Raw genomic sequence first — 12,455 nt, 5'->3', positions numbered from 1 at the left:
TTGGAAATAATAAAATTGAGACAACCGCTAAGTTGTGTCTCACCTACTCACCTCTTCCCAAGTACTTTCGGCCCATTGGAAATACGTCTTTGGTATATATATATATATATATATATATATATATATATATATATATATATATATATATATATATATATATATATATATGTGTGTGCAGGCATGGTGGCGTCCTCCTTGAGAAAAGTAATTACGAATTATTTCGACGATTGCGGCCGAAGTGACCTACTCAAGACTGGCCACAGGTGCACCTCCAGTTCTCACGGAAGTTTCCTACACATCCACCTACCACACCAATTATCGGACATCCAAAACTAACAAACAAGGTCTCTTCGCCGCCATTTCAACCCATATGACAAAACAGCTGCATTCGTCACTTTTTGCAGAGCCTCGACATTTGGCATTGAAAATGAGCTGGCCACCATACCGCACTCATACCATGCCATGCTCATACCATGCACCATACCATGCTCATTTTTCACATCGGAACAAGCAAATTGGAGCTGTATGAACTATACGAGTCTCTACACCATCTGTACTGCCTGGTGAATAACACGCTCCAAACAGGCCAAGAACTTCAAAAACTCATTATTTCATCTGTGTTGTCGCGATACTCATACCAGTGCTTGGAACTTGCCAACAAATATTCGTTCATCGCTTCAGCAGGGCGCTTGTCACTTCAATGAAACAATCAAGGCTTACTGCTAGAGATTGAGCAAAATGTCTTACATTGACTAATAATTCCACCACATATCACTAAGACGTTTTCTGGCTGGAGATATCGACTTCAACTAAGCTTCCTGAGAGGTGCTTTCAATGCCGAAGCCTTGAAGTGCACGCTCTGTTACGGAGACCTCAAAGCTACCACTGGTTCGTCGTCTCGACCTACCACTCCCACCTAGGTCCGATCACAAAACTCTTTATGAAATAAACCCTACCAGTCAGCGACACACTCCTTTCGTCGCCCTACACACTACTGACATCGCGGCTGAGTTTCCCGACGATCGGCCAAACCGTTACGCCAGGGTTTGGGCAGCCAGCTTGCCATCATCGACAGCAGCACTACACCACTCCAAAAGGTAAATGAAGCCTGTCGAACAGCAGAGCCGTGTCCCTCTAATTTGGACCCACTATAATTTGTACCCACTATACATGAACTGGCAACATGTTCTCGCATTGTTCCTGCACTGAATGCTCACAAGGAGCTTGGTGCCTGGATCTTTCCTGCAATGACAAAGGCCTGTAGAACATAACTACGTATGAAATACAGTGATGCCATCCCAGCACCCACAAGATTTATCACCGAACTGTAAGTCCAGTTCTTCCCTTCTCGGTTACAGTGCCACTCTTTTTGAAGAAATAAAACTCACTGACGAACGAGTCAGACATGAGGTGCGTAAATTCACGTTGCAAGTGTACCCAAACATTAGAATAGCTGCCAATGACACCATCCCTCGCACTAGCCACTATGAACCATAATGAATGCGTTCAAGTAGCATGACAAAATGTCCTCCTTGAAGCATCACTTAACAGAAATTGTGATGAGTCATGGTGAAAAGCGGGTGAAGAAACTGGCCACCATGACCAACACCATTTTCTGCAATAATAACCGCTTATCAAATGAGGAAATTGTCCTATTAATACAGTTCAAACAGACTAAATAACAAGACACTACAAAGACTAAAATTTATCCTAAACTTGAAAGAAACTGTGTTCCTAACCCCTCGTTGCCAGAGGAAGAGGTGACACCCATGAGGTGACTAACAGTGCGAACCAGAACCCACCCATCAACACTCACCGTGATGCTACGATTGTAAACCTATTAGACACGAGCTTGTCACCTGATGAAGTGAAACTATTATCTAAAAAATGAAAATTCTGCCCAAGCAGAGAATGTTTTGGTGAATTTTACTTACTCGGAGACCTCGACAACTTCGGTAGACACTCGAGGTAGCATGAATTCTTCTTAGACAAGCCTTCTAGCACTCAAAGGATTTCCTGCAATTGAACAAGCGATTGTACTCGAAACAGTCATAGAGAAAAATGTCTGTACTTATACGTCAACCTAGTACAGAAAGATATAATACAGGAGTACCATAGGCAGAGATGGAAGTAGGAGAACTTGACAAAATCTAAGAAGGCAAAGTGCGAAGAGCCTGTCTTCTATCCCTGTCTTCTATATATATATAAATATATATATATAGCCCCGCCGCGGTGGTCTAGTGGCTAAGGTACTCGGCTGCTGACCCGCAGGGCGCGGGTTCGAATCCTGGCTGCGGCGGCTGCATTTCCGATGGAGGCGGAAATGTTGTAGGCCCGTGTGCTCAGATTTGGGTGCACGTTAAAGAACCCCAGGTGGTCTAAATTTCCGGAGCCCTCCACTACGGCGTCTCTCATAATCATATAGTGGTTTTAGGACGTTAAACCCCACATATCAATCAATCAAATATATATATATATATATATGCACACACACGAAAACACACAGCTGATTTCTTTCTTCACTCTGTTGGGGCTTGGGGCTGCTGCATTCGGCAAACACTAATGAAATAAACACTTGGTACTGCTCTTGTTGAATGGTTGATGTTCAGGTGTTTCACGTGCATGTCACTGCTGGTTGCTGTAGCTCTACTACTTTGGGGGGGGGGGGGGATGTCCTTAACTACACTTTTTTTCCTAATGACGAAAATGTCTGTCAAATGTCCACGTTTAAGTATATGAGCAGCACAGTTTGTGCAATGTGGCTTAGGTTAGTTGGCATACAGTGCTGCTATTTTTTTGTGCAGGCGACGGAAACATTTGGTGGATCAACATAGTTGTGGGCTGTCAGACAATAAAAAAGCTGCAACAGAGTGCATATGGACAGACTGTAGCAACACAGGTCTTGAAAGGCGACAGTGTCGAGACATTGCGCACCTGTACACTCCCCCCCGGGCTCTTCCAGAACTGGCAACAGAGCCAATTGACCTGGAACCTTCAAGTGGTGCGCTGATGCAAGTTCTTGCTCTAGCAACATGTGATGTTGTAAGTACACACGTTTAATCTCAAACAACATTTGGCATGGTGAGTGTCGTGGTCCCGTAGCGATGTCTACTAACGGCAAGTGTTGCGACCCTCTCCTACACGTAGCATGCTTGCCTCAACCTTGTGCGAGGAAAAGGGAATCCTTGAGTTGAAGCGACGTGGCTGGTCATTTAAAGGGACCCTGAAATGGTTTTTGTAGTTTTGTCAGCGTTTAGGCTGGAGCATCATCAAACTATTCACACAAAAGGTTTAAAACAACGCCTTGTACCAATGCCACCTCGAACGATTGTATCATACCATCCTTCTCACCCCGGCCTTGCCTCCTCAACTCATGAGACGCACAGGCATCACTGGTGATCGCAGGGCTCTCATGAGCGATTTGAGCTTCGCCCATTCATGAGCTCTGAGATAGCACGGCGACAGGTTGCGTGCAATCTCAGAGACTATAGCCCAGTACGCCCGGCAGCATGCATACTGTCTGGCAACAAACACTAAGATTGCAGCGTGGTTGATATCGGCTCAGACAGGTGCTGCCAGCCTACCAGCTGATCTTACTTATGCGCATTCCACACCCAATCAGATCAGTAGCATATATGATGTTGCACTTCCAGTGCTTGTTGTACTGTGAACGGGCAGTTGAAAATGCGTTCTCCTGAGCTGCAGTGATCTGCAGCTATGCACAGCCTTAAAGCGTTGCAATAAATTACACAGCTTACTCAGGGAGCTTAATTCAATCTGTAAATGAACCTTAGTACTTGGTCTACTAGTGCATTGTGTGTGTACAATATCGTCAAAACCGTTTCAGGGTTCCTGTAAAGTTTTCTGGCAGAGGCGCTTTGGCCCGGCTTTCGTTTAGAGAGAATCCCTGGTCTGACACACCCTGGGCGAATCGGTTGTTGCGTTTTCCTAGTGCGCTTTTCAATCTTTTTTCTTCTTGGCTTGTCATATCATTCCTGGCTTGTCATACCTTCTGTTACTTACTCATTTTCGTAAGCTACTTGGGTTGTGTATGCCCTCCATGGCTATGTCACATAAATTTATAGTGGAATTGTATATTTGCGTTAGTGCTACAGCAGTCCTGCTAAAATGCTAGACCAAACTACTGTTAGAACACCCATTTTGCCCCAATCTACTTCGTCACCCTCATAACAGGGTGTGCACTGACGAATACTCACATGATTTAGCTGACCTAAGAAAACCTATCAGGAATTCCAAGTTGCCCACAGGGAGAAGTCCGAGAAAACCGGCTTGGTCGATTTCTTTGTTCATTACAGCTAAATCTTTGAGAAATGTCATAGGGTTCGGCTATAAAACAACAAAAAATGGCTGGTGGAGACCTACTTGTTGAGATCCTTATTGAAAACGGCCTCACAACATCGACGGATGTTGCTATGCATAAAGCGGAGTTGTATTAGAAGCAGACCTCTTTTAGTTTATAGGTGAACTCCTGAAAGGGTGCAGAGATCAAAGTGCCACTAATATAAAATGCAGTATCATTAGACATGGCTACTTGGAACTCCCCACCAAGTGTTTGGTGCTAGCTTTTGCATCTATCATCCGACTTTATATGTTCAAAACAGTAAACATATAATTAACTACTGGCCATACATTCCTAACCCCAGGCAATGCTTTTAATGTTTGAGGTTCAGCCACAGCTCGCATAGCTGCCGTAGCCAACTTGGTGCAAATTGGGTGTTGAAGGCCTCCTCTAGAAAAACTGTATTGGCACACCCCGCCTTGCTGTGCCAGCACAGTTGTCACCAGGGTGGGCACAGTCAAGGCCACCTGATTTTCTCTGAACTTCGGCCAAAATGTTGGCTCCTACTACCACTGGCATCCAGAGGTGGTCCCATTGACCTGGCTGGTCGAGTGCGAAGGCCTCACCTTCTCAGGTGAGACTTTCGTGAGAAGCTTCTCTCCCGCAAAAGTGCAAACCTAGCGCTCGGCAAGAGCTGCTGGACGCTATATTTATCCTAGTAATCATTTCTGACAGTTAATCACTCTGTCTTCTTAACGATGGTTATTTATTCCATGTTGTATGCCTAAGTGTTTTATAGCAGAGCCTCTTATCAGAGGCATTTGTCTACTGCACTCACCTTCCTGCCTTTGTACTCGAAGGCCTGGTTGTGGTGTTAGTGCTGATTATATATTCTTCCGTTTTCCTTCTCTGATCAGGTGTATATAGTTCACCTCAATATACCTTGATCATAATTTTAATGAATAATCTACACTTTGAGTGCTTGAACTATAGTGATTGATCTTGAGGTTTTCTACAGCCACTTTTCACTTAAAAACTTGCGATCCATTGGTTTAGCAACAACTTATTGACAAGTTGACATAGTTTTCTGACCACACCTTGTTGTTGCACCAGAAAAAATTGTCGTGATCCAACAGCTTCATGAAACCCCTTTAAAAATAAACTGGCTACAGGCCAGTGTTAGCTTTTGTGTCTAATGATGACATGCAACTACATTTTAGTTGTCTTGTTCGATGAAATGTCTTTTTTTTACACGAAAATGTTTAGAGGACCCCTGGCACCAAGTTTAGAAACACTAGATGGTTGTGTTGTTTGATAGTCCTGTATGCTGGGCCACGTCTGACCGATTATTAATGATGAGTGTTGCCTATAAGATATTTTAATTTGACTTTAAAGTAAGAGTAAGGGCTCCTTCGAGTATTCAGGTCCAAAGGACATTTACTGTGGTTATCTCTGCAAGGCCACCTTGTTACCTTGCAGAGGCCATGCAAGTATTATCGGCCTCAGGGCGCATTCACAATACCTCCACTGGCACCCGGCAAGGACTAGTATTTGTCACCGCTCTTGCTATGGTGTTAGCTGCTCTCTAAGTGGTTTTGGCTGCTCATGCCAGGAGTTTTTTTTTTTTTTTTTTCTGAGTGAGACATGCTCAAGGCAGCTACATAGTTCCATTCTTCATCACCCACGAGTCCACCTATGTGAAAACTGTGAAAATGGCGCGTTCAGCGTCACAGAAGCTTGAGAAGCTTGAGTGGAGGTTGTCCGAGGCACTGCTCTGCTGTGGGGCGGTAGCTTCTTATGGTATTTAGACGGGAGCTTTGTACTCGCGCAAAATGCTTTTGAATTACCGGTGCTAGCATTTATTGCACGGTGCATTAGAGTGTTCATGATTCAATTTTGGTATTACCAGATGCAAAGCTTCAAGTTACAGTGAAAAAAGTCACAAACAAAACTTTTGCTGTCAGGGGTCATTTAATGCCAGGGTTCGCCAAGTCTTCGCTGTCATTGTACCACCACGTATGTGATGTCTGCAAAATGCTCATGAACAGTTAAAGAAAAACCTGAAAAAAACTTACATTGCCACCAATGTTTTTGAGATGAAAAAAGTGCCGCAAATGCTCTTGGGTTGAACTTGAATGTAGCAATGACTTCTTATAGCATTGGCGAGAAAAGCTTTCAAGTACTTAAAAATAGTCCTCAAATTTGCCTTGCATAGCTTCACAGGCACCAATAAGTTCTGAAGCTGGGTATACTTGGCTGGACCACAACATGTGAGCAAGACAGCTGTTTTTTTCTCATCCGGCACGTTGTTGTCAGTAAAGTACTGGACAGTTTTCTTTCAGTATTCTTTTCAGCTCGACTGTGTGTCGAACAGCTCTAGCTTGCTGACAGCAAAAATTCCTAAGTACAGGAGTGCAGCCCAGAGCAGTAGTCGCACTAAAGTGAACAGCTTCCATGCAGCTCAACGCGTCTTCCTCATTGCCATTGTGATATTAAGAGTGTCCCCGCGTGTAACGGAAAACCAGAACGGGCGACCAACCAACACAGGCTCCGATGAGTAACTCCTTATATTTCAGGGCACGCACTCTGTGAGCTGCGCCTTTGAAACATGCGGCGTTATGACTTGAGGTGGCGTCATTTGCAGTGTTCCCCGACCAAATGCATAGTGAAACATCGCACCGTAATGGTTAAATCATGATCTGCGGTTTCAGTCGTAGAGATGGAGATAGAGCTGTCAGCTTGGTTGTGTTTACGGCAAATGATGCTATGGCTTCGAAACACCAATGAACGTTGTGCAAGCTCTAATGCATCAGCATACAATAAGCAATAAATTACGTATAATCCTGGAAAGACATGATATACTTTCACACTATATCAATTGTTGCCATGGAGGAATCGACCATGTTTTTCGCTTCATGTTTCAGTCGTGCCAGACAGAATGCTCGCCTGTGGGTGAACTCTCCATCCTGCTGTCTGCTACGGACGGGGCCACAGCATCAACCCAAGTTACTCATGCCCAATTGCTTGACAAGGTTTGTGGCTGCTGTAAAATTTTCTATTTGCAAGTTGCAATAGGCACATCTGTTCTTCATCGTGGTGGTATCTCGGTACAGATGTTAGTTGCTTTTTTAAAAAAAATACTTGTGAAGTTTTGCTTGCCAAGAGCGTCACGTGATTTTAAGGCACACTGTAATTTGGAACTCTGAAATAATTTTGATTACCTGGGAATATTCAACGAGTACCTATATTTAAGTGATCGGATGTTTTCATATTTCACCCCAATAAAATGCAGCATGCTGCAATTAGCATCAGTAATGGAACTGAAGTCTTCATGCTTAGCAGCAATGATTCGCAGTTGTTGCAACGCCAGCGGTTTAGAAGTGGGCGCAGAACAGCACGTGCATACGTCTTCTCTCTCTGTTTGTTCCCTCTCTGTCCCCTTTCCCCTCTTTCATGATATAAGTTTCAAGCGATCAATAAACGCGGATTTTTGCCTGGTGACACAGACTAGATCATGTCTCTGGCAGCGTCTCTGCCGCCAATGCAACAGTGGCGACGAGGATGAAATACCTTTCTTCAAATGTTTTTTAAAAAACCTCACAATACTGTCTTTGTGCCAAAATATGCTTTTATCTAACTATTTGTAGTTTCTAGTGAAAACTAGAAACTGCAAATGGTTTCTACAAAGAGGTTTATTATGCCTTTACATATCTGAAAAGTGGGCCATTAAACTGTTTCAGTGTAAAACAGGCCCTGGAAGTTGCTGGCTGTAGATTCTACCCACTGTCATGAATCTGCATTTTGCCATGGCAAGTGTCTCATCCCGTTCAGCAAGGAGCGGAGCTGTCATCTGCCGCCAAAGTTTCAGCTGCTGCGAATGGTTCAATTTCAATTCCAAGCTGAAGAAAGCTAAAGTATCTTGATTTCATGCATAGAGACACTTGCACAGTTAGCTGCTTGTTATGTCGCGACAAGCCAGTACGCTAGTGTTGCTCATCTCTTTGGTCGCTTTGTATGTTTATAAAAATATTCAATTACAATTTAAGTGCTCCACAGTATGCATTATAATTTCACCAGCTTGTTCCTGATGGCACAAGGATTAACCAACTAACACAGGTTATTATCGAAAATGGGGTGTAATGGCCCCTTTAATTCAAGTAAATTTTACGTGTCTGTATACCCCCACGACGATACAGATCACTCGCCTTCCAGCGAAGAGAATGGCTTCAAATTCTTTGTCACTGCTGTTTACTCCTCAACAGGCGGTGTTTTGGCTTATTGCCTGAAACATGCATAAAATGGGGAAGCTTGGCCAGCCACTAAGCCAGCGAAGTCAGAAAGGTGCAGCATTTTCTGTTACTTGTAGTTAGGGTGATTTTTCACAATTTAGCAAAGCTCAATGCAGTGAAGGAACAAATGTAATGGGAGCACACAAGCAATCAAGTTTTTGATCGTCTTTGTAGTTGTAAAGGGGTTGTGTGTTAAAGGCCAACTCTGGCAATTTCGGACCATGTCAGGGTAGTGGTGTTTTTATGTTCCTGAGACACTCTTGTCACGAGCTTGATAAATGAAATGCTCAGCAAAGCGAAAATAATTTTTGATAAGCAAAAAGGCACAATACCGAAACCGGAACTCGAGCTAGCACACTGTCTACATATGACATACTATTTGGTAAAAATCGGAAGTCGTATACTGGTCCCGCCAGCGTGCAGTATCAAAACTGAAAGCCCAGACAAGCAGGCTCTCAGAACAGTGGCGGGCGCACTGAGCATTAGCTGGCAGGTCCGAGGTTAACAGTGTCTTGGAGGTATTAAGGATCGGTGATCCTGACGTATATGACTCTGGCGAGAAATGACCAGAAGACACACGTGTCATTTTGCTCGGCAACCAGTTGTTCAATCTGATCGCACTGCTCCACTTCTCACAGAGAGCACCGTCTTTCGAAAAGCGGTGATAGCGAACTCTCTGCGTCTTGTGTGAGTGGTTTGAAGAGCCCACAGTGCAACACTAACTGTTGTAAAAACTGGAATATAGGTCAGACCGGAATATAGGTCGACCCCTCCAACATTGAATCTCTGAAAAATAAGTTTTTAAAAATTTCAAAGCATCGCGGCTCACCCTTACCTTGATAAATACGAGACACAACTAACTGCACTGTGGTGACGTTTCTTTGTATTTCAGTACAAATATTACAAGGTTAAATGCCAGAAGGCCACAAAGTTCTGTCACTCAGACTCATCCGAACTTGAGTCCGACAACGTCTGTTTCTCGCTAGTTTTGTCCCAGAGTGCATCGTCCTCTGTTCCATCCAATGCGTTGCTGTTGGAGCATTTGCGAAAACACTTGCGCACTATCTTTTCTGGGAGAGATTTTCAAGCTCACAATACCCAGCCACAAACACTCGCAAGCGGTTCAGGATCGTAGATGGCCAGCGGGGGTGTCTCGGGATTGTCGCCCAGCATGCACTCATTGTAGAGCTCGCGCACGTGATCTTTGAAGGGTTTATTAAGCACTTCATTCAGTGGCTGGAGGATTGATGTAATTCTCCCAGGGATCACGACAATGTGCGTCTTGCGATCAGACAGAGCTCCCTTTACATCAGTCGTCAGGTGGCCGTGAATCGAGTTGAGCACCAACATGCCCGATCGCTGAAAAAGCCCACCGGGTCGCCGATCCCTCACGAGAAGGATCCACTCGAGCATGAGGGACTCATTCATGAACCCTGTTTCGTTCGCTCTCATGATAACATCTCGGGGAAAGTCTTCTTTTCGTAGCTCTTTTCTTTTGAAAATGATATAAGGAGGCAGCTTCTTTCCATCAGCTGTGCACGCGAGCATCACTGTAAATTGCGAATGCTTGTCGCCTGTTGTCAAGAGCTTCACTTGCTTGGATCCTTCAGCAGTCACAGTTCCGTTCGAAGGCATATTGAACCTGATCAGAGTTTCGTCAGCGTTGCCCACGTGTCCCATCATTTAGCAATGCTGTCGACGAAGCTTGATGACGAAGTGATGATATTCGACGAGCTTGTTGTCGAAATCTTCAGGCAGCTTTTGCCACACGGAAGTACGCCACCTCAGCGCAAAGCCTGCAAATGGGGAGATGCTACTCGTAGACACTTTTTTTTAATATTCACCCTAGAGAAATGAAACTTGAGCTGTTTATGGAACTTTTTATGCTGATTTCAAATATACAATTAGTTTTCTTTTAGCTCTGCCTCGGACAATGGGAGCGGAGGAGCCATAGTATCCAACGCCTAGCCGGAGCACAATGTGATCAAGATCTAGGCCCTGGAACTATAGGACTTTCTTAGCCATAGTCTTCAGATAGGGAATACACGCGCCCTGCTTGGCCGGTGACTTCCCGCACGCCGGATGCGTAAATAAATGTTGTTTTTCTCTCTCTCTGTAACATTGATTGATTTGTGGGGTTTAACGTCCCAAAACCACCATTTGATTATGAGAGACGCCGTAGTGGAGGGCTCCGGAAATTTTGACCACCTGGGGTTCTTTAACGTGCACCCAAATCTGAGTACACAGGCCTACAACATTTCCGCCTCCATCGGAAATGCAGCTCTCTCTGTAACATGACAATGTGAAAACCTTCACCCTTTTGCCCCCCTCTTTTCATCTCTAAGCTTCTGTAGTATTTACCATTTAAAGTTCATAATGTTTCAAATAAAGTTTAGAATGCAAATAACTAATTAGGAAGCACATACAAAATATGTAATACGTGCAAAAAATAATATACGAAAAAAGTCCATATTTCACATACCCTAGTAAAGGTTTACATACAATTCTTATTATATAATAAAATATTGAAATTTAAACTAGATAATTGTATTTGTCATACTTTCAAAAAAATTTGGGCAAAATTTAATGCAGATCGGAGCACTCAAAGTGCCCGAAAAAGTGGAAAAAATGGAAAAAATGGCAAAATTTGTGTTTTGAGAAAAACGAGTTTTAAAGTTAGAATTGAGTTTTTATTTATGAAAGATATAAATGTGATGACATTTGCACACCAAAAAGAACAATCCTTCTTGTAGTGGCCACTGCGACTAAAATACGTCAGCACCATTAGTTTGTCTCTCTCAGCTTTTTGGAGCCGACTTCTCACGCACGTTTCGCTCACACACAGGGCCATGAAATCCTTGCCAAACTGCCGCTCCATCTGGCAGAGCCTTGTGCCAACTGCTAGCTAGAAAGAAGTTCGACAGGGCTGTGAAACCCAAACCAAGTCCAGTGTCATGCCATTTTGCAGCCATTTTTGTGCCACATACCGTTGTACATAATGGCAATGTCGTCCCTGCTAAGTTCTCTCACTGCGAGCTCTTTCGACCTCGCAAGATCGGCGCTGACGTCATCCATTGCCGCATCACGAAATTTCCGGCTGACGGGTGGGAATGACTTTTAATGCATTGGTTTTTGTAAGCCAACAACTGTCACAAATCGGACCAGCTGCTCGTAGCCTATACCTACAGAGTGCGCCGTACAACGGCTTTCACTTGCAAGCGAGCTAGCGTCTCTCGGACTGATGTGCGGTCGCACAGCCATCGCGCTCCACTGCGAATGCCAATTCTGACCGGTCAATGGCCTCGAATCTTCCTGAGCTACGCGGACCCTCTTCCGCAAAGTTCACCTGAACATTTCGACACCTGGTTCACCAAGGTGGGCTCGCTTTTTATCATTTTAGAGGACTTTTCGCTGCACGGCGAGCTAAGCCTAGGCGAGGTTAGGCGAGCCTCCTCGCCTACAGCGCTCGCACGCCAGCTGCAAGATGCCGCAGCAGATTGCCATGGAAGGGGACGACCTCACCCCTGAGGAATTACAAGGAAACGGATGGTTTTCCATTCTAAAAAGACGGCCAGAATCGCGCGCGCAGTCACACGCAGCCCGCCAGTCGGGAACGCAACGAGGCGCGACAGCTACGCCTAACGCTACCCTACGACGCGTCGCAGCTGCGAGCCGGCTACCGGCGATGCCACGTAGTCACAATCGAGTCATCGTGCGACCGGGAGGTGGCCTCAACGTGCAAGCCTGCAGCCCGCACAGGATTCTCGCCGCACTAAACGTGGCAGCTCAGCTAGCGCCGTCGGTAACAAAGGAGGACATTATTTGTCCCAACTCGATGCAAAACATTTTTGTCGTCAGTACGCCCA

The 12,455-nt window shown here is 44.7% G+C and overlaps 1 protein-coding gene across 4 annotated transcripts in view; it reads left to right on the top strand.

Moving 5' to 3' along the window:
* The window catches only part of LOC119178481 (uncharacterized), a 29,330-nt gene extending 18,622 nt beyond the window's left edge, over positions 1-10,708 (top strand). For 2 of the 4 annotated variants that reach the window (XM_075885586.1, XM_037429689.2), the window contains 3 exons: positions 2,805-3,042; positions 7,225-7,332; positions 10,498-10,708. In XM_075885586.1, the coding sequence (XP_075741701.1) occupies positions 2,805-3,042; positions 7,225-7,332; positions 10,498-10,557 (406 nt within the window). In that variant the 3' untranslated portion in view covers positions 10,558-10,708. Of the gene's footprint in view, positions 1-2,804; positions 3,043-7,224; positions 7,333-8,562; positions 10,467-10,497 lie in introns of those variants that run through there. The other 2 variants (XR_012890432.1, XM_075885555.1) reach the window with 2 other exon arrangements.
* The last annotated feature ends 1,747 nt before the right edge of the window (positions 10,709-12,455 follow it).

The sequence above is a fragment of the Rhipicephalus microplus genome, chromosome 1 (genome assembly GCF_043290135.1).
Source record: "Rhipicephalus microplus isolate Deutch F79 chromosome 1, USDA_Rmic, whole genome shotgun sequence".
Lineage (NCBI taxonomy): Eukaryota > Metazoa > Arthropoda > Arachnida > Ixodida > Ixodidae > Rhipicephalus > Rhipicephalus microplus.
The sequence above is the reverse complement of the archived record's forward strand: the minus strand, read 5'-3'. Positions and strand labels throughout refer to the sequence as shown.